The 22,946-nt window shown below is 40.6% G+C and overlaps 1 protein-coding gene across 1 annotated transcript in view; it reads left to right on the top strand.

The window, feature by feature from the left end:
• Positions 1-229: 229 nt before the first annotated feature.
• Positions 230-22,946, top strand: part of LOC120526205 (tyrosine-protein phosphatase non-receptor type 7-like) — a 67,787-nt gene continuing 45,070 nt past the window's right edge. The window contains exons 1-4 of the mRNA XM_039749244.1: positions 230-386; positions 6,817-6,995; positions 11,948-12,131; positions 15,722-15,806. Of these exons, the coding sequence (XP_039605178.1) occupies positions 6,895-6,995; positions 11,948-12,131; positions 15,722-15,806 (370 nt within the window). The 5' untranslated portion in view covers positions 230-386; positions 6,817-6,894. The remainder of the gene's footprint in view (positions 387-6,816; positions 6,996-11,947; positions 12,132-15,721; positions 15,807-22,946) is intronic.

Below are 22,946 nucleotides of genomic sequence, written 5' to 3'. Positions count from 1 at the left end.
CTTATTCAGATGCCTGTGTGAAAACCTCAGTGTGCTCTGTCTATCTACTATGTATATGTGTGTGTGTGTATGTTTGTGTGTGTGTGCTCGCCCTGTTGTGTATCTTGATGTATGTCAGTGCATGCGTCTGTTCTGCTGGGCACCACACAGGCCCCACTCATCACCTCCTCTCTGTGGCTCCAAGCCACTGGTACATCACTCTGCCTGTACGTGGGCCAGCGTGCGTGGGTGGAAGAGAGGAAGCAGCTGAGAGACAAACCATCAGATCGGAGCTTCCTGAAGGCAGCGCAGAACTCATATCGCTTCTCTCACATTCAGTGCAGTGGCGGCAAAGCTCAGCCCCTTGGAGACAGAACATGGAGCGTCCCTCCTGCTGCAGCCACTAGGTAAGTGGGGGACAGGGTGGAACTTTAGCTCTGCACTTTGGCCAGGTCATCACCCTGGGCGCAAGTCGTTCTAGCATATGTGACTTGAGAATGGGGGCAGAGACGCAGCTGTTGTGAAGTCTGTAAGTGCCACCACCTGGACAGGGTGACTTCCTTCTGGCAGGCTGGTGTGAAGGAGCTCTTGGTTTCATGGTCTGTTGGCTCACAGAGAGAGTGAGAGAATGGTGGGCAGCTTCTGAAACTGAAGGTAAACTTTGTTATTCACTCCTCTACGACACCAGGCCACATGGGCACTCGCATTTGGCTGGTCTGGGGAGGACAGGTGGAAAGCCACGAGGTGACAAGTGAAGCAGCTAATAATAAGACATGTCCAGAGCCGTGCTTAACTGTCACAGGCTGGACACGCAAGCTGGCCACAGACCCTTAAAGGGCAGAGGTGTGGAACAGTGCTCAAGAAGCCATAAAAATAAAAACTTCCAAGTGAGAAGAAACATTTTAATAGTAAAATTAATGCTTCTCTCTATCAAAAAAAAACCAAACATATCTCACAGATTCACTCTCAGAAAATCTATAAACAGCAAAACACATTTTTAACACAACCATGTGCTTTGCTAATTAAATCTATTAATCAGTTAAAAATACAACTTAAAGTATCACAATATGATACAATTCAATCAAAGGTAATGTCATACAGCACCCGTCACTAAGCATTTTACAAAGCTAACTGGAGGAGTCTCAGCTTAACACAATAAAATTCAAGATCATCTTGCACAAAAAGAAATACAATTCAGATTAGCTGTATAATATATCAAGAGATCTATAGTTTAGACACAGCCCAGAGCATTCGATCCCGTGACAATTTGAAAAGCCAACCAGAGTAGAAGTCAGATTAACAGAATGGAATATAATATTCAATGCACATAACGTCAATGAACTTAACATCATCCAATGCTCACCCAAGCACAACTCAAAGTGGCACCTCAATCAGTCAATCAACATTCATTTTAAAGAGCATACTTCACCAAGCACAGAAAGCATTTTACAAAATAAACAGGAGTAAAATTCAAATTAATACAACACATTACAAGATCATTCAATACACACAAAGTAGAATTCAAAATAACGCAATGCTACAATAATCAATCAAACAGTTTTTCTTTTATATAGCACCATTCACAGAATACACATCACAAAACAAACTAGTAACGCAATCAGATACAAAAATTGGTGTTGATGTTGGAAAATTGTGGTGTTTTATATAGAGCCCTGTAGGAGCACAAAATCACACGGCGTTTAACAACAAAATAACAAAAAAGTCAGCATAACAGTAAAATTGAAGATCATTCAATACACACAATGCTAAATCTATCTATCTATCTATCTATCTATCTATCTATCTATCTATCTATCTATCTATCTATCTATCTATCTATCTATCTATCTATCTATCTATCTATCTATCTATCTATCTATCTATCTATCGGATGGTCCATATCTAATTATGCAATTTTCATTACACTATAACTTTAAGTTTATTACATAAAAAAATCACCCGAAAAAGTAGTGTGCGAACTAACGACATGAAGAATTGTCTTTGCGCCGAACTGGAATCATCCCTGCATAAATCAAAGTCATCCGGACGTGCTGGATCTGCATAATTAAATCTGGACCACCCTGTATCTATCTATCTATCTATCTATCTATCTATCTATCTATCTATCTATCTATCTATCTATCTATCTATCTATTATATAGTGCCTTTCATATTCATATTATCTATCTATCTATCTATCTATCATATAGTGACATTCATCTATCTATCTATCTATCTATCTATCTATCTATCTATCTATCTATCTATTATATAGTGTTTTTCATATCTATCTATCTATAGGGTGGTCCAGATCTAATTATGCAATTTTCATTACATTATAACTTTAAGTTTATTACATAAAAAAATCACCCAAAAAATCCCGGACCATCAAGAAGTGTGCGAACTGACGACATGAAGAACTATCTTTGCGCCGAACTGGAATCATCCCTGCATAAATCAAAGTCATCCGGACGGGCTGGATCTGCATAATTAGATCTGGACCACCCTCTATCTATCTATCTATCTATCTATCTATCTATCTATCTATCTATCTATCTATCTATCTATCTATCTTTAATATAGTGCCTTACAGTACAGTATTAGCAATGCAGTCAAACACATTAAGAGAGGCACAATGGCTATTACTCACATTAATTTAATAAAATACAGGGTTATCCAATACAAGCAAAGTGCTGTACAAATGAATATGATTCCATATCAATCAACCAGTCTTTGTTTTATACAATGGAGTACACCTCCACATCTCATGGCGCTGTACAAAGCAAAGCAAAAGAGTAAAAGTTTAAAGTAAAAATTTAATGTCATCATTCAAAGTAACACAATCGTTTATCAATCAATCTCTATTTCAGATAGCACACTTCAACATATAAAAAGTAACACAGTACTGTACTATTACCTCAGCTTAACTCAGCTTTAACTTTATTGCCCTAGATAGGGAAACTAATTTGGTTTGTTCATCAGCAAAGTCCTTATATGGTCATAGGTTTTAAACATAAAAAGACAGAAAGGAGAAATACAACCTAAACAAATACATACCACCAGTACACCAACATGCATACATATGACAAACATACATATACATGCCAATACATATACTGAAGTAATTTTGCACCCTGTGATGCTATGGCCTCACTGGGACATCAGTGCAGTGCATAGGTTTTAAAAATAAAAAAGACAGAAAGGAGAAAAGCAGCATAAGGAACCACAACATGCATACATGTATTAGACATGCATACATACTTTACTTTACAGTCATCTATATAATGGCTTGTAAGAATGTGCCATGCTGTCGATGGACATGTATTCCAGTTATCTGTTCTCATTAAACAGCCTCTTTGCTGAGAGTACAAATGATCTCTTATAGATAGAAGTTTTTATTTGACATTGTAAGAATCTGTTCAGTGCCACAGAGTTAAAATTAAATTTACTGTACAATGTAGTGAGTGTGTAGGCTCATTGAATATTTGATCGCCCTTTTTATAAACCATGTCCTCATGTAGCTATTGCACTGATTCCTGTTCCACTCCAATGACTCCGCTCACCGCTTTAATCAGGCACTGGAGTTTCACTTTGTTCAGACACGCTTGTTGTTAAAGACGCAGATTGAGCTGAAAGTGAGAACACTCTGCAGATCAAATACAGTAAGTAAAACATATGGAGAATGCGCCAGTTCATGTTAAAGTCGATCATTTGGCACAAGAAAAAAGCCCTTTCTGGAATTTTCTAGCGGTGTCCAAAGCACTTTCATTGAATCGTAACTGCTTATCAGTCTCCACCCCAAAAGTATTTGTAGCTTTACAGAAAATCAATTATTATTATTTTCTTTTTTTATATAGCTCCATTAATAAAATATGCCTCACAAAACACACTAGAACTGCAATCAGTTGCAATGATGGAAAGAAGCACAGTGGTGATAATTTACATTAATTCAATAAAATTACTCAATAACCGCAAAGTGAATTCCAAATTAACACAATTCTGTTACAATCAGTCAATCGACTTTTCTTTCAAATAGCTCAATTTACTGCTTACGCCACACAAAACAGACTAAAATCAATTAATCAAATAATTCGTTTTTCACTTGTATACAGTAGCTCCATTCACAGAACACACCTTACAAAACAAACTAAAATAATGCAAATAATTCAGTAATGGCACAGGGACACACTGGTTATAATTCACAACTTATTTCAATAAAATACAAGATCTCTCATGAAAACACGAGAAACTTGATACATGAGAAGAGGCCATTCAGTCCAATAGCTAAGCTGCCCCAATATCTTGTCCAGACATTTTTTAAAGGTTGTCAAAGTTTATGCTTCAACTAAATGTCTTGGTAGTTCAATACAAGCAAAGTGCTATTAAAATGAACTGAATACAACATCACTCGTTCAATCTTTGTTTTATAAAGCCTTAAGTGGCACATGTCATCTCATAGTACTTTACAAAGAAAAAAACAAGAGAGTAAAATTCAAGATGACAGTGAAATTTAAGAACATTCGGTATACACAATTTACAATTCAAAGTAATCAAGCAATCTTTATTTTATATAGCACCCTTCAAGAAATTAAAGCAAAATCATGGGTGGCACAGTGGTAATGATGCTGCCATGCAACATCAAGAGTTTAGGTGCCCCTTGTGTGGAGTTTTTATGTTCTCCCTGTGTCTCTGTGGGCTTCTTCCAGGTGCCTCCCACAGTCCAAAGACATGCAGGTTAGGTGGACTGGCAATGGTAAATTGCCCCTGGTGTGTGTGCCAGTGTGTGTGCCAGTGTGTGTGTGTGTGTGTGTGTTCACCAAGTAATGGGCTATTCAGAGATTGTTCCTGTCTTCCACTTTATGTTTGCTGGGGTGGGCTCCAGCTTCCCTGCAACCTTCCTTTGGATAACCCAGTTTAGAAAATGGATGGATGGAAATGATCACCACAAAATGCTGGGGTGGCATGGGGGCACAAGGGTTCTAATTCAGATCAATTCATTTAGATGCAAGAATTTTAAATACGCACGTCACATTAACATGGTGCAGTATCACACATTTAGCCTTTCCCGTATATAACGCGTGGAAGATAGACGGCGCTATAACACGCTAACCTGACACAAACAGACGCTAGAGGCACAAGTCCAAAAAAGCACATGTGAATTTTATTTACAGTGTCCCCAACAACCCAAACACACACCTTCTTTACTTTACTTTCTTAGCTGTCTTATTTTTTCTTTATCTTTCAGTCCTTTTTCTTTTCTCCTCCACTCCTTCTCAGCAAGTTTCATCCTCCTCCTCCTCCCGACTCTGGCTCCTGGAATATTGCTTGCTGGCCCCTTATATTGGTCACCCAGAAGTGCTCCAGGTGCTCATTGACCTACTTCTGGCAGCACTTCTGGGTGTGGTGGAAGAGCTGCTCTCCAAGGCTATGCACCTCCTATTACAGCCGCAGCACTCTCTGGCACCACCCACGGATACCAACAGGGCAGCACCAAACTCCCACTCCCATGAAGCTCTGCGGGAGTCTGAGGCACTTCTGCAACCCAGGGGGGCTGCCATCTAGTGATCAGGGGGAAGTAACATTCGGGCAACGCCTGCTTCTCCCGCCGGTCCTTCCAGTGGGCAAGGGTCGACCTCTACAAGTGCCATACACAAAACGTACCTTACAAAATTAACAACAGTACAATTCAAAAAGGCCTACATAAATACAGTGCTGGCACAGAGGCACATTACCTGCATTGTGAGGGAGCATCAGTTACGGCACTATGGCCATGTGACGCAATTCCCAGGGGGTGATCTGGCTCACAGGATCTTCATTATTGAGGACCCGAGTGACTGGACCAGGCTAAGCGGCCGCCCACGTACCACCTGGCCACAGCAGATACAGGGTCATTTCCGGAGGATCTGCCTGGCAGGTTGCTAACCAAGAACCCGAGCTGTTTCGTCATGTGGTGAGTGTGGCAACATGCTGTATCAGTACGTGCTTACCAACCTGTCAGGAGTTAGTGATGCAGCTTTACAGCTTTAGAGTCATCGTGGATTTGAACCCTGGCATGGACATTACATGTTTTCCCTGCACCTGGCTTGACAATATGTGAGTGTTTGCTTGTGTTGGACCAAAGCCCCATCTAAGGTTGGTTCTCACTTTGGCACCTCACGACCCTGAATTCAATAAGCAGGTTAGAAGATGGACAATAAAGTCCCGCATCATTTAGTCTTTTATTTTAACTACAGTATACTCTTTTACTTTGTAAAGCTGCTCGTGCCAGTAAGCTCTGTGAAATTGTGCTACTAAAAATAAATACTGATTAACATCGAATGAACGTGTTATTGTTAAAAAACTGTATGTTATAAATACTAAATGTCCCAGAGGCTATATTTAATCTGCTTTCAGAATATATCAGAATATATTTTTCCATTTGACCATGAAGGTACAGTTTCTATTTGTACACATAAGTGTGTACCCCGTTCTTGCCGTCCCTGCGTAATGTTCCTGTTAGTGTAAAATCTTGAAAGTACTCATTCAGCGTGAGGGTGCGTGGGTGTGCACATTTGTATACTTCACTCCGCATGTCTCTGTGTGTACTTTATCCGTGTGTGTGCTTCATTCTGACCCTTGATGCTTATCTGCATGCACCCGTGGCTACCGTAGGTTCTTTTTTAATAAGTTTCAGTTCTAGCAATGAACTTACCAAGGGAGATGTGGGGTGGGGGGATGACATGAAGAAGATAACTGCTGAGCCTCTGGGCCTCAAAGTGATTTTAGAAGTTGGTAGAGTGACAAGGCAAGAAAATAACGAGAATACATTTAACATGTGGTATTCCTTTCACTTTACAGTTGGCATCTGGTCCTGCCAAGCCAGTGGATGGTTTTTGAAGGACGTTTATCTCACCTCCATCAAGTGAACTACGCAGTATGGTGCAGCCCTGCTTGACTGGCAGTCATCCCACCAAGACCATTTCATCCAAAACCCAAACCATGGCTCATCCCAAGAAACAGGCTTGTCTTCAGCAGAGGTAAGGGAGGACAGCTCCATGAAAAGCTGGCCCATCATGAAGTGTTATCCTTCAAAGTTGCCTCAGGACAATTTCGTCGTTGGGGTGGGACTTGAATCTCCTTGTGTCAAAAAGCTTCTAGAGTGATGAGGCCAAGTGGCTCAGGGTGACTAAGGCTCAGTCTTTTAACTTGTATTGAGTGGTCTTGGTGTCATACAGATAGAAGTCAGAGGATTTGATGGCTTGTGGTCATTTGGGCTGACCTAGGAACAGAAACCAATGTGTAATGGTAGATAGACTAGTCAGAAAGTTGTAGTGCAACTTCTTCATTGCCTTTGTTTCACTGTGTTGTATTGCTGAAGTCATACATGCTTTCCTAAAGCAGAAGGAAGTTAAGTTACTTTCTCTTGGTAATGCATCCTGACCAGGGACTGAAGACAACAGGGAAAATTGTCTTGAGATACACTTTAGAAACCATGGGCACTTCTGAATGAGATTGCACTAGCTCCTATAAAGCCTAACTCATATTTCAAACTAGCTGTGCTACCCATCTAGGACAGGTTCAAACGTACATAATCAACGTAGACCATTTGTTTTTTTATTTGATGCATGGATTGTCCATTTGGTTTAGTATAATAATAACAACTCAATCCCTTTCCCTCATGGTGGCCTTTTCCGCTACAGATATAGCCTCACGTTTTTGTCATGTTTCTCTGCATTGCATGTTGAACTTACCATTCTTATAGACAAGGTATTTTGCTGAGATAATGCAATGGTGGTCGCTACTGGCCTGGTTTAAAGAGTCTGGCCTAGTCAAGACAGTGCTTTAGTTTCCAAGCATGCACATCAATTTTTCGTTATCTTCATTCATCTGTTGCCCACCACGCAAAGTTCTCAGTCATTAACATTACAGCTATAAACCTCATTAACTGGGCCTGAGCTGGTGCAAGAAAGACGCTGCCATACCACTGTGGTTGGCGTATATCGGACAACAGAATAGGCTAAGATCGATTTTCTTATTTTTAGAACCTTATTGGATATTTTTTATTAGCAGATTTCATTTTTTTACCCTTCTTGTACATGTTTTCCCAATGTTTAAGTGTTTATTCTAACAGTAGCAGTCGGACAGACACACAGATACATAGACGCACACAGACAGTTGTCCTTTCATTAACGTGTATAAGCTGAATTCTGTCTGTCTGACAGATACTCTCTATAGAACGCATTCAGTTGTAAAGTTTACAGTGCAGCATCTATTGAAATTATTTTGTAATGCACATAGTAATATAATCCATTTTGTTTTTCATTCCAATAGATGGCACATCACAAACATTACTGCTGCTTTTACAAATCTTATACTAAATGGTATATAACAGAGATATGGCAACTGAACGGACACATAGATACACAGACAAAACACAGACACTTATTTTTAAATGAATGTGGATAAAAGGATACCTATTTGTCCCTCCAGCTCCACTGGTTAATTAAAAATGCCTCAGTATTCTGACATTTTTAGTGCTGCTATCTGTGTCCTATTAAAGTATATGACTGTATTCTTTGTTGCAGACTCCCATAAACCCTTGTGCTTTCCGGTTTCCATGTCAAATGCATTTCTACTTAGCCACCAGTAAGTGTCCTCAAGTGGAACATAACATAACCTTCGCAAACCCATTTAATACAATTAAGGGGCATGGTGCAAAGTCAATCCCAGAAACACTGGCTACAATCCTGGACAGGTTGCCAGTTCTTTTCACGGCCTGTTATTTGCAACCATCCACACTCCTATTCACACAATGGACAATCACCCATAACCCTAACCAGGCCTTTGGGAAAGCAGAAGGAAAACTGGAGTACCTGAAGGAAACCCACCAAGACATAGGAAAAACTTGCAAAATCCACACAGAAAACAACCAGACATAAAATTAGAACCCAGTGCCGATATTTATCAACCATCTCAGAGAAGGAAAATGCCTCAAAAACGTCAAAGTGATACAAATTTGATTCTACCATTAGGAGTAACAGTAAAAGCATTTTAGCAGTTTTACGAATTTGTGGATCAAATCCTAACTTCACCAGGGTTTAGGAGAGCTCATGAGCTGTTCTAACTCACTAGGAGCTTCCAGAAGATGGCGGTCAGGTGACAGAGATCGAAACGCATATCCCAGGAAAGGCTGAAAGTTTAGCAAAATGCTGGGCAACAAAGATATCGATTTGACAGAGATGGGATGATGTTCATAACAAATCTTGTGCATTATGCAATCGATCCATTTATGTGAAGAAGCCATGTGTTGTCAACTGAAATGAAAGTACTCATACCGTTACACTTTTTAGTCAAAGGCGAAATGCAGATTTGCAATAACATTGATAAGGACATGTGACAACCAGTCATTTCTCAAATTTTGCATTAAACATTAAACACCCATACAACAAATGAAAGCAATATGCAGATTTGTGTATATCCCCATATGTCTATGGGAGCTAATGTTAAGACAATGCTGTATTCATGCAAAATCGTCACCTACTAAAGATCATTACCCTATGTGTAGATAAGCAGGCATATGTGCAATATCACAGTATTAATACACAGGTGGTCATGAATGTAAATGGTATTGTAGCAGCCAACATATCAGATTTTATATATGCCACTTGACTGAACTCATGGGCTCACCCCCTAATGAGATGTAAGGTGTCAAAGTTACTCCTTTTCACAAAACTTTTGAAAAATGGGGATCAGTATTACAGGCATTGCTGATCATTAATGTGGCTGATCGCAAATATAACATTTTTGATATCTGATTATTCATGGGTGGTCCTAGACCTTTAAAAGAAGTGTTAAAAAATTTCAAAAATAAGCATGTGGGGTATCATTTTAGACTATTTCAAGATGACTTATTATGAATATCATGTTATTTTAGATTTGTGATCCTTTCCTAGGGATCTAGCTGTCTACAGAACTCTACAGATACGTTACACATTTATAATGAAGCACATATTTTAATATTTCAAATATTTGATGCAACTATTCTTGTTTATTACATACATTGTGAACAGTAGGAGGTGCCATTGAGCCCCCAAACCCCAGACACAAAAGACCCAACACAACACCAGGTTCAAATATAAAACTTTTTAACCCTAACCCTAACCCTAAGCCTAACCCTAACTGTTTAATACCCACAGCAGTAATAAAACAATTAGCCATAGACAATACAACAATAAAATACTCAGTCAAATACCCGTCAGTCTCTTCTCTCTCCTTCTCTCCTCCAGTGAGTTTTGCCCTCTTCCACTCAACCCTGACTCACTGAGGTATGACTGCGGGCTCCTTTTAAGTTGGTCCCGGGAGTAATTGTGGTGGCACATCATGGCTTGTTGGAAGTACTTTCGAGTCATACAGAAAACAGGGAGATTCCCCATTCCCAAACAGCACCTTCTATTGTCCCCCAAGGACCGCTAGACGGCTGCACTTCCGGACTATTCCCATGCAGCCCAGCAGGTATCTAAATTGTGAATAGTTGTGAGGAACACTGCCACCCATTTTTTTAGGGGATGAACTGCTCCCCTGCTTCCCACTCTTATTAATCCATTCTTTCTTCTAGCATCCCAGCCAGAACAGGAATTATAAGGCATTCTCAGTAGTGACGTTCATGTTTCTGGTGACTCTTCATATGAAGTCAATAGAGGATTGGGAGAGCACAGGGGGTCATAAGATCGCTGAAAAGGGGTGTGTGGCACTCCTGATATCTATGCAAAAGGACAAAGGCCCAAGTCTTTAGAGTCCTGTTGCTTCCTGTATCAACATTTAATAATATAGCACATATTCATACAAAAAATGTAGCTCAAAGTGCTTTACAAAATGAATAGAGAAATAGAAGACACAATAAAAAATAAACATAAGTCAACATTAATTAACATAGAATAAGAGTAAGGTCCGATGGCCAGGGTGGACAGAAAAAACAAAAAAAAAAACTCCAAAAGCTGGAGAAAAAAATAAAATCTGTATGGGTTCCAGACCAAGAGACCGCCCAGTCCCCTCTGGGCAATCTACCTAACATAAATCAAACAGTCCTCTTTGTATTTAGGGTTTTCATGGAAGGACCTGATGATGATGGTCACGTAGACTTCTGGCTTTCAGTCCATCAATGTTGGTGCATCATGATGCTTTGAGTAGGTGGTGGTGGCGCAGGCTATATGATTGCAAAACATCAACGTTACCCAGTGACCTGAGATGATGACTGGACTTCTTCGGTACTGTGTCTCTTTGGAGAATTCTTGGGTACCGCTGTTTTCATTTTTGTGTTGAATGAGCAGTTGCTCATGGAGTCCTGAATGAGGCACATTACCTGCCGAGTGGCTGAACCAGGCCTAGGTGACGCCCACATGGCTGCAACAGACAGAGTGTCATTTCCGGAGGGTGGGACTGGACCGTGTATCTGCCCAAGGATCCCGAGCTGTTTCATCGTGTTGTGGGTGTAGCAATGTGCTGCACCAGAGAATGCTCCCCAACTTGACCTGACCTGAGTGGCTGGGTAGTTTCCACAGCTTGGCCATCCTTTAATTATAGCTTCCTGGCTGGACAAGAAATATTCCTTCACCCTGGCTGGGATGCCATCTGTCCTCCTGGTCAACATCCACATTATTAAGTAAATCATGACACGTCTTATGAGTACCCTGAATTAGGGCAGCTTGCGCTAATTTAGACTTTTTTACTTACAATATAACCTAATATTTTATTTGCTTTTTAAATTATTTCTGCACTTTGCCTGACTAGGTACTCAAAGCACCACAATGGCTCATGCTTTAACAATCAGTTGTATAAGAGGAGTCAGAGCACCTGGGGTTTTAACTGAAGCATTTGTATGAAGCTGTGCCAGTCCTTATTCTGTCCAGCCATCTAAATGACTTAAATCTACAATGCCCAGGTTCAAAGCATGTCCATGGCTGGTAATATGAACTCATACTTTCCTTTTTAGGAGAGGTTCAAGTGTCTCATTGATGCTGGATGTCAGCTCGCTGGGGAAAGTGGAGCCTTTTCAAACCATCTCCACTCCGCGGGACATCACCTTGCATTATCTGAGTACCAGCAGCCACCTGTTGACGGGGGAGCAGCTTAGAGAGGAGGCCAAGAATCTGGCCAAGTTGGAGGCTGAGTTCCAGGTAAAAAAAATGAATAGATCTAATAGTTAATATACATTCTGCCCAATTTGTTAACAATGGAAAGTCAAATGAGCTCCTTAGAGTAAAACTGTCTTCTTAGGAAAGTTAAAGGTTGAACAAAGAGGGTGGGAGTTTAAATTCATTCATCTACTTACTCATTCATTATGTAATTCAGGCTTGCAAGGCTGTAGCTTCTCTTAACAGCTGGTAACCTACCCTAGACTGGGTGCCAGTCCATTACAGGGCAAACTCACATAATGTGCTTTCCCAACACAGGAACTTTTTTCAGGAACCAGAAATTTAGGAGTTTTTGTAGCATTCCCACCACTGGAAATTGGGTCATTTGCAGCTCCTTGTAGGTATGTCTGGGTACTTTTTTAACCTCTTGCTCTCAGGTATATATTTCTCATTCAACATCAAACTATTGTGAGTGCAGCTTGGGCGATGAATTGTGCTGATTTGTTGGCCACAAGTACATCTTACAAAACTGTTTGACTTTGGAGAACTATCAGTGATGACCAAGCACCATACTTTGCACTGCATCCCTCTTCATAGCTGCCTCCCTGGTGTGCCACCCCATGTGCTTCATCAAAGAAATAACCTATCCCATGAAGTTGTGATTATTTTGAAACAATACGGCAGAGAGGGTCCCGATTGCACCCCACTTCACACCACATCACTTTTCTTTGCATGGCACATACTTTGCATAAAGGTTACACTTCCAGTTGTGTGGTGGGAACACAACACATGAAACTCTCCGGGAACCACAAGTGGCCCAGGGTCTACATTAGGGGTGTCCAACTCCGGTCCTGGTGGGCCGCAGTGGCTGCAGGTTTTCATTCTAACCCTTTCCCTAATCAGCGAGCAGTTTTCACTCCTAATTAACTCCTTATCTCTTTATTTTAATAGCCCTGTTTTTAAGGATTCAGTCCTCTGAATTGATTTGTTTCTTCATTAAATGACAGCCGAACAGAAATGAGATTTGAAATGAGCCAACAGATGACCAGCTAAACTAGAATTTCAAACTTCAGCCAATTTTACACCAATCAGTTTCTTAGTGAGAAGTTAATTAAAACTATTATGGAATATCATGACTTGCTGCTGCTCTCATTCTGTCACAGCAAGACTGTTGATTTTCTGTTTTTTCTAAGACCACCGTCAAGATGTTTGGATGACCTGAGCAGACCAACATGACCAAGACCTTCACCTTTCTTTAATTTCAGGTTAGCTGGTCATGTGGTGGCTTGTTTTGTGACTCATTATTGTTTGGCTGATCATTAAGGAAAAAGAAACAGCTACGGGGTCTGAGTCATGTCAATTAAAACTAAGGCAAAACAAGTTAATCAGCAGCAAAAACAGCTCATTAATTAAGAAGATGATTAGAATAAAAAACCTGCAGCCACTGTGGCCCACCAGGATTAGAGTAGGACACCTCTGGTCTGCATCGGACAGGAACTCATTAGTTCCTGAGAACAAAGTTCCTGTGTCAAGAAAGCACTTACACTCACACTCAGACATGGCTAGTTTTGACACCAGTTGATCCACGACCCAAGTTTTTGGAATATATGAGGAGAACCAGAGAAAACCAAACAGACTTTTAGAAAATGTGAAAGCTCTGCAAGGGAAGCACCCAGGCAAGTAATGCAAGAAAATTGCCAGTTTAGACGCATACTAGGAAATCCCCCTTTTTGCCATAAGGGCACTCTTATTTATTGGCTTTCCAATCCAAGGAGAACTCTAATTGGCAGTTACTTCAGGATGTAGTGGAGTGGGTAGCAGCTCTGCCACAGAGATCAAACGTTTTGGGTTCAGGTATCACAGCCAGTCGTTTGTGTGAAGTTAACACATTCTCCCCATATCTGTGTGGGCTCCCCTTAGGGTTAGGGTTATGCATGTTTTACTGTACTTATACATCTTGCCTGGTAAAGTGCCCTAAGCATGCATATTGTAATCTTTGTAGTTAGCCATTGAAAGGTGTCATTTTGCTTAACTTCTCACTTATACATTCCAGAAACACAGAGGTTAAGCTAAGTGGCCCCATACTGTAATGGTGTAAGTGTAAGTGGGACCTGTGAAAGACTGCAATTCTGTTCTTGACTGTTTTCCACTTTACACACGTAACTGTTGAGACGCTTGATCTGATTAGGCCGTTAAGAGGATGTTATATATTGTGTAATGTTATGTTATGTCACACTGGAGGCACAAAGCTTAATGAAAGCATTACAACATCAATTGCTTCTGAAACATAGACAACCACATACACAAACAAGACCAATTAAAATATTCACTATGAGATGTAACTGTGTGCCACATGATGGTTGAGGAGGCGTCTCACTCTGCCAGTCAAAGAAAAAAAATCGCCTAATAAAAGCCCAGTTCCACATCCTCAAATTGTCCAATGTATTCTAATTGTCCATAACAGTGTCCATATTTACAGGGTATAATCTTTAATAATATGGCAGCACAGTGCTTAGGTCTGCTGCCTCACAGCTCTAGAGTCATTGGTTTTAATCTACATTTACTTATTTGGCTGATGTCTTTACAATATTTATGATATAATTGGCTCCATTTCTTTTGATTTTCCGATTGGAGCACAAGCAGGTCAAGTGATTTGCTCAAGGTCACACAGTGTGAAGTGAGAAGCAGGATCTAAAATCACAACTTCAAGGATTGACGTCCAAAGCCTTAACCGCTACATCACACTGCCTGCAGTAATCTCACACCTGGTCACTGTCCGTGTAGAGTTTGCGTGTTTTCCCTCTCTCTGTGTATTTTATGTTGAGCTTCCTGGTTTCCTCCCTCATTCTAAACCTGTGAAAATCAAGTGTGGACCACCAGGGGGCATGCCACTCCCTAAACCCCGACACAGACAGGCTGAGACACAAGGATGCCCAGACAACACACCTTTGTTTAAGTGGGGAAGCGTTTTTCTTTTGCTCCCCACTACACAACGCAGTACAAAGCACCAAATAACACACAGTCCTTTCTTCTTTCTCTCTCTTCCTCTGTCTCCTCCACTCCTCCTCACAAGCTTTGCCCTCCTCCTCCTGACTGGTAGTAAGGCGGCTCCTTTTATAATGTGAAGTGCTCCAGATGTTTCTCGCCCTTCTCCCAGCTGCACTTACGGGTGTAGCAGAAGTGGTTCCTCCAATGAGTCAGCTGCACCTTCAGTGCCCCCTGGCAGCACCCTCAGAGCCCAACAGGGCTGCACCAAACTACAACTCCCAACATGCCCTGCAAGGATCTGTGGTGCTGTAGCAACCCAGCAGGGGCTGTACTCTATTGTCTTGGGGAAGATAATGACTCCAATATGATCTCTTCCTTGGTCCTTCCACCCAGCCGGCATCCTGGCTGGGTAATGGCCCTGGCCATTAATCACACAGTTATCTGGCAACTCTAAATTAGCCCTGCATGAGTGAGTGTCGGTGGGTGCATGATTCTAGCACTTCTTCCAGGGTTGGCCCCTGGCTTGCAGCCATGCTGCCCGGATAGCCTCCAGCCCCCCAAATGATGAAGTAGCTTAAACCAGTTGCAAAATGGATCAATAAACTTCTAACCAATAACTGCTTTTTTTTTTGTATTCTGCCCAGAAAATCCCACCAAATTTTGTGGACCAAAAAGAATTAGCCATTCCTGGACGTGCCTTAAAGGACAGATACAGTACCATTTTGCCAAGTAAGTGACCACAAAAAAAAAAACAAATTTAAAATGTCTGTGTGGTATCCCATGTGGGAGGTGCCTTTGTCTTTAAAGTATACACTTTGAGTTATGTCGTGACTGTAATTCTAGACAAGATAAGTGTATTTAGAAAGTATGGGGAAGGGATCAGTGCCCTAGATGATTTATTCATATTATCTCTATTTTGATTTTCTGGTGCTGAAGCCATTATGAGCTGTAACAAAATTACTGAACAAGGGGTCAGATATTGGTCCTTAGGGATAGGGTTAAGATAGCATATGACTAAAACATACAGTATACACCATTAAACAATTTATGTAAAACAAATAAGGTTCATTAGCATATGTGTTGTCTTGGCAGGGTCTTGGCGTTACCCTATTCTCCCCTTTGTACTCTTTACTATGTAGACCTGAACAAAATGCTCAAAATCTCTGCTATAGTCCTCATACGTTACACTATTTTTTATATCTAAGACCTCTGGCAACAAGACAGAAGACTAAAACAAGCTGGAGTGAAAATTGCACATTTATTGATGCATTACAGATAATATGCCCAAAACAGCAGAGCACAATGAGTGTTGGTAAAATAATACAGTCTCAAATTAAACTGTTTATCTTGTGGCCATTATACATACTACCAAGTGGCTCTCTGTCTTAGTATGTTCAAATGGTAAGGCATGGCCCTTGGATGGAAGGCTAGGAACAGGCAGCATGGCCTGTCAGCAAAGGGCAACCAGGAAAGAGACTGAGAGACCAAACACATGCCAGTCCTTTGTTTTCTGTCATATCTCGCTGACCAGCAGGACATCATGGTGCAAGACTCTCTTGATTCAGTGACCAAACCTATTCAAACATAACTCAGTTCTTCCGTTCAGCCCATGCTTTCTTCCTGCATGTAAGCATCCTCTCTAATTACAGTCAACCAAGCAAGAAAGGATACATTGACAATTAAGACATAAACTGCCTCCTCAAACATGCTTCTCTTCCAGAGTTATAACTTGCCCCCTCCATTTCACGCTTTCCTCCTGGGGGAACAGGCTCATAGAATTTAAGTGTTCCTTCACACCAAGCCAAATGCCCTCCTCCCTGCCTCAGATGGCTCAAAGCAGCACTTACTGTATATATTTTCACTTTGTATTCAGAACACATACACACACATATATGTATATATGTATATGTATACATATATATACACAAAATCGTATAAAAAGTTTGGGAACCCCTCTTAATTCTTTGGATTTTTGTTTATCATTGGCTGAGCTTTCCAAGTAGCAACTTCCTTTTAATATATGACATGCCTTATGGAAACAGTAGTATTTCAGCAGTGACATTAAGTTTATTAGATTAAAATAAAATATGCAATATGCATCATAACAAAATTAGACAGGTGCATAAATTTGGGCAACAGAGATATGACTTCAATACTTAGTTGAGCCTCCTTTTGCAAATCTAACAACCTCTAGACGCCTCCTATAGCCTTTGATGAGTGCCTGGATTCTGGATGGAGGTATTTTTGACCATTCTTCCATACAAAATCTCTCCAGTTCAGTTAAATTTGAAGGCTGTCGAGTATGGATAGCCTGCTTCAAATCATCCCATAGATTTTTGATGATATTTAAGTCAGGGGACTCTGACGGCCATTCCAGAACATTGTACTTCTCCCTCTGCATGAATGCCGTTGTAGATTTCAAACTGTGTTTTGGGTCATCGTCTTGATGGACTATCCAACCCCTGCGTAACGTCAACTTTGTGACTGATGCTTGAATATTATCTTGAAGAATTTGTTGACATTGGGTTGAATTCATCCGACCTTCGACTTTAACAAGGTCCCCAGACCCTGAACTTGCCACACAGCCCCACAGCATGATGGACCCTCCACCAAATTTGACAGTAGGTAGCAGGTGTGTTTCTTAGAATGAGGTGTTCTTCTACCACCATGCAAAGTGCTTTTTATTATGAACAAATACTCAATTTTTGTCTCATCAGTCCAAAGCACTGTGTTCCAAAATGAATCTGGCTTGTCTAAATGAGCATTTGCAAACAACAAGTGACTCTGTTTGTGGTGCGAGTGCAGAAAGGGCTTCTTTCTCATCACCCTGCCATACAGATGTTCTTTGTGCAAATTGTGCTGAATTGTCGAACGATGTACAGATACACCTCTTCTCGGCAACCTTTCAACCATTATGGGTACATTTTCTTTCAGGATTTGAACAAATAATCTGTCATTTTAAATTAGGAATATGAAGACAAGAATACATTCAGCATAATCAATGAAACACATTTGTGTACAATAGATTAAAGTAATGATGAGATCCAACGAATCAAAAAGGAAAGATCAGAGAGAAGAGCAGAAATGGAGAGGTTAAAAGAGCAAATTATGAAAGGTAAAGCAATGCAACAAACAAGTGGTTATTGGTGGTGCACATGTGGGAAATGTAATATAATGGCCACTGAGAATGAGTGCCTCTATTGTAGGGATATGGATGTGCTGCCTCTACCTTTGGAAAATGTGAATGTTTTGGGCAATATGCCCACTTTGTTAGACAAGGCTGAATTATGAGTAACTGATTACGACAAATTTTCAGTTATCATCAATCACAGAGTTTTGGAGATATTTTTCCACTTTCGAAAATTAAACTTGACGAAACAATGAAAACCTGAAGGACCAAATGGACAGCTTTCACTAGAGTAAGTTTGTTTCTTGATCTGATGTAGGGTTAAATGCTTACATAACTTTGAGGGGCGAAAGATCTGAGTGACTGTATGGAGATCTGGTGTACTTCAACGTTGGTGTATCACATGTTGAATAATGTAGAATGTTCTAGTGTGCAAGGTAGTTGGTACCTTTCCCATTAGCGCTGTGTGAAAAGCAAGAAACAGATGCTAGCCCATCACAGGATCACCTGAGACCAACACACCAATGTACTGTACAATCTCATTCATGCTAACCTGGAATCACCATTTAAATTACCCTTATGCATCTACAGTATATATGAGTTACAGAAAACACAATGCAAGGTCTACGATAATGTGCAAACTCCATACAGACAACAACCAGGCACACAATTCATACATGACATTAGATCTGTGAACCAGTAAACGTAATAAATGTTCTACCTTGCCGCACTAAATAAGAGCTATTCATTTTGCTAGAAAACACATTTCGATTGTTAATATTCTTCGGCTCTGCAGTGACATGGCCCACCTTAAACATGTTTGGAAATGCAGCTGGCTTTAATAATGGACGATCAGGAATATGTTTTCTTTTCCTGTTTGGCTGTAAGGAGTCATTCACAGAATGTTCACATCCAGCCTTAGGGCTACCAACCATAAATTTATGGTCAATGCTTTGTTTTTTTTAATTTATGCTTACATCAAGGATATACACATTTTTAATAATTTTCTTGAAAGAAAAAATTGCTCTAAGCAGCGTCAGACATGCATTTAGTTTCATGCTCACTTCAATTTTTGTCTAAACTCCATCAACAATGGTGGCTGTAAGGAGGCAAGCGAACAGGAAATGGATTCTTACCTTAAGTAAAATAGCTCTTAGAATCTTCAAAAAATAATTATTTCTAGTTTGTTTTCATTATCACAAGGATGCCTTATAAATTCATCCATCCATCGTCCAACCCGCTGAATCCAAACAGAGGGTCACGGGGGTCTGCTGGAGCCAATCCCAGCCAACACAGGGCAGGGTGCCAACCCACCGCAGGACACACACCCACACACCAAGCACACACTAGGGCCAATTTATAATCGCCAATCCACCTAGCCGGCATGTCTTTGGACTGTGGGAGGAAACCCACACAGAGAACATGCAAACTCCACGCAGGGAAGACCTGGGAAGCGAACCCAGGTCCCCTAACTGCAAGGCAGCAGCACTACCACTGCGCCACTGTGCCGCCCCTTATAAATTCATGTTTTCTTAATTTGAAAACTTTGCTGCTTCAAAGTATATGGACTTGGCATATTTTAAAGCTTTTTCATTTACCTATGGACCTCGGTATCCTTCAGCCCCATTGTAAGATGCAAGAACAGACAAGGTATTTTTAGAAATAATTAAAACACTTCACTTTGGAACATAATTTGATGTGGCGAATTAATGTATACCATGATTGTGAAGAAATACATTTGACTTGAAAAATATTAAACTTATCAGATAAGAAGTATTGCAAGTCCCTGAAAATTGTCTGTTATTCTTCCTTAACTTGGTTACTAGTTTGGCACATGTGGTAGAAAGAAAGGTCATGATGGTCACAGTACTCTTGTTACTACAACATGGAGAGATGTTATAGTTCTGCACTTATTTAACAGATTGGACAATCTATATACATATATATCTGTACTAATAAAAGGCAAAGCCCTGACTGACTCATCACTAATTCTCCAATTTCCCGTGTAGGTAGAAGGCTGAAATTTGGCAGGCTCATTCCTTACAGCTTCCTTACAAAAGTTGGGCAAGTTTCATTTCGAAATTCTACATGTAACAGTCATAACAGTCAACAACGTCCTCCATGTTGAACTTTCTTATTTATGGCCCCATCTTCACGAAATTCGGTAGGTGGCTTCCCTGAGCTAACCGAAACCGATGTACATACTTATTTCGGTGGTATGATGCCACTGTCGGCCGCCATATTGAACTTTCCAATAGTCTTTGTTACTTATGGGCCCATCTTCAAGAAATTTGGTACGCGGGTTCCCAACGCTAACTGAATCCTACTTATGTACATATACTGTATACCTCCATAGCCTGCACCTCGGTCGCCGTGTGAGGCGGCGTTGGGTCCCCCATCCCAACGCTTCCCACATTGTTGGCTGCCTGCTTATATAAGGCCATCCGTCACTCTGGTCTCTTCTTTCCCTTCCTTGCTTCGCCACGGTATTCACGTCCCCCTGCTGATTACTGCAGCCTTTTTATTTAATCCACAGCTTCTCCGCTGTTTTATTGTTCATTTATTATGATTATAGTTATTGTGTAGGTATTTTAGACTTACTTTATATTTTTCAGGTACCCATTTCCTTTATTGTTCCAACCGTACCCTCATTAATATGTCTATCGAGGGGATCACCATCGATCAAAGAACTGTCACTTACTGAGTGGTTTCCATGCCTGGAAATGGCATCTGCCTTTCTCATTCTCTGTGTTACATATTGCACGGCCATATCAGGCTCACTCTTGATATCCAGAGGAACATTGTGTCTTATGTATTAAATGACTGGGACAGGTTCAAGGTGAGGGCTGATGACGGTACAGGAGACAATTATACTACACAGGAGCACTATAAGAGTGAACTGCTTAAGCCCTTCACCTATGGTTCTGCAAGTGAGTTGATGGCTGCCGCTGAATTGTTCGGTTGTCGGTTTCAAGTGTACCGAAATGGCCAAATATTTTACACCTTTCTACAACCGCCAATGCCTCTTAAACATCTTAGATTCACAGGTGACGATTTCAGTAGTGGACGCTTTGATGTTTATGAATGTTTAAACTCTCAAAAGCTGGATGCAAAGCTATCGATGAAACCGGTTGTATGCTTACAACGCTTGACAGATGCTGAATGTCACTTCAACACAACAAGTCGTGCAAATACTGTTGTAATTGAAAGAAACCATGAAACTCAAACTGATTATGACAGCAGCAATCCAAGCTGTGAGATTTGAGACAAGATTACTTTTCACATGGCCAATTGTACGTTGCATGCTCAAGAGTAAGCTCAGCTCACAGCTTGGTCATATTACAACTGGAGGGCCGAACTGACAATGTGGTATACAAAAAGATCCTTAACAAATAATTATTGGTATTTTTTCCCTCCGTTTAAAAAGGTTTACTTTTCTTCTTAATAAAAATTTTAAGGCAGTACTTCGCCGCTGCGAAGCGTGGGTATTTTGCTAGTATCTTTATAAAATCCAACGTCTGTCTGTCTGTCTGTCTGTCTGTCCGCTTTTCATGAGAGAACTGCTTAACGGATTTAGATCAGATTTTCTTCTACTGTATAATTTGCTTGAACATTCTGGTTGATTTTGCAACTCCTCATCACGTAAAGTATGATAGTTTGCTGGCAGTACTGATTTATTTGGGCAAATCCGAGAGAGATGCTGCGGACTGTGCACTCATGCACCAGCCTCCATTCGAGTCGCTCTACCTCTTGCAATGTGTTGGAGCGTACCTTGACTCTGCATAGCTAGTGTTTGTTCGACAGACATTATCATCTACAAATTGTTAAGGAGTAACGTTTGGTGTTTTAGAGAGAGAGATCAAAGTTATGTGTGTTTTAGAGGGTACCTGCTGATTGCCAGAGATATCACGGCCACATACCTCAACACGATCAGATATAGTGCCAGCGTCTATTGATTTTTACAGTTTGTCCTGTTTCACTACTACATGGGCGCAGCCGCGGGGGACAGTTAGTTATAAATAACAACAAAAGATGTGGATATTTTGAGAACGGGGTCTCCTTGAGTGCGTGTTTTATGTATCAGTAATTATATTACGTTACAACTGCACCAGAGAAAGTCCCTTTAACCTAGTTCTAACTGGAGAAATAGGCATAGAACATTGGCACAAATGTATGCATGAAACTATATAAATTAAAGATTTATGCTGTAGTAATTAAGGCTGATTTAAAAGGGAGAAGATAATTAGAAATGGCATCATGTCCAGGGTTAGGGCTGCCAGGATAGACTCTGGCTCTGTTAACCCTGGATTAAACAGGATAAGGCATGAATGATAGATAGATAGATAGATAGATAGATAGATAGATAGATAGATAGATAGATAGATAGATAGATAGATAGATACTTTATTAATCCCAAGGGAAATTCACATAATCCAGCAGCAGTATACTGATACAAAGAAACAATATTAAATTAAATAGTAATAAAAATGAAAAAAATTAAAATAAAATTAATGTTCGCATTTACTCCCCCGGGTGGAATTGAAGAGTCGCATAGTGTAGGGGAGGAACGATCTCCTCAGTCTGTCAGTGGAGCAGGACGGTCTGTCGCTGAAGCTACTCCTCTGCCTGGAGATGATCCTGTTCAGTGGATGCAGTGGATTCTTCATGATTGACAGGAGTTTGCTTAATGCCCGTCGCTCTGCCACAGATGTTAAACTGTCCAACTTTAATCCTACAATGAA

The sequence above is a fragment of the Polypterus senegalus genome, chromosome 3, assembly GCF_016835505.1.
Source record: "Polypterus senegalus isolate Bchr_013 chromosome 3, ASM1683550v1, whole genome shotgun sequence".
Classification (NCBI taxonomy): domain Eukaryota; kingdom Metazoa; phylum Chordata; class Cladistia; order Polypteriformes; family Polypteridae; genus Polypterus; species Polypterus senegalus.
The sequence above is the reverse complement of the archived record's forward strand: the minus strand, read 5'-3'. Positions and strand labels throughout refer to the sequence as shown.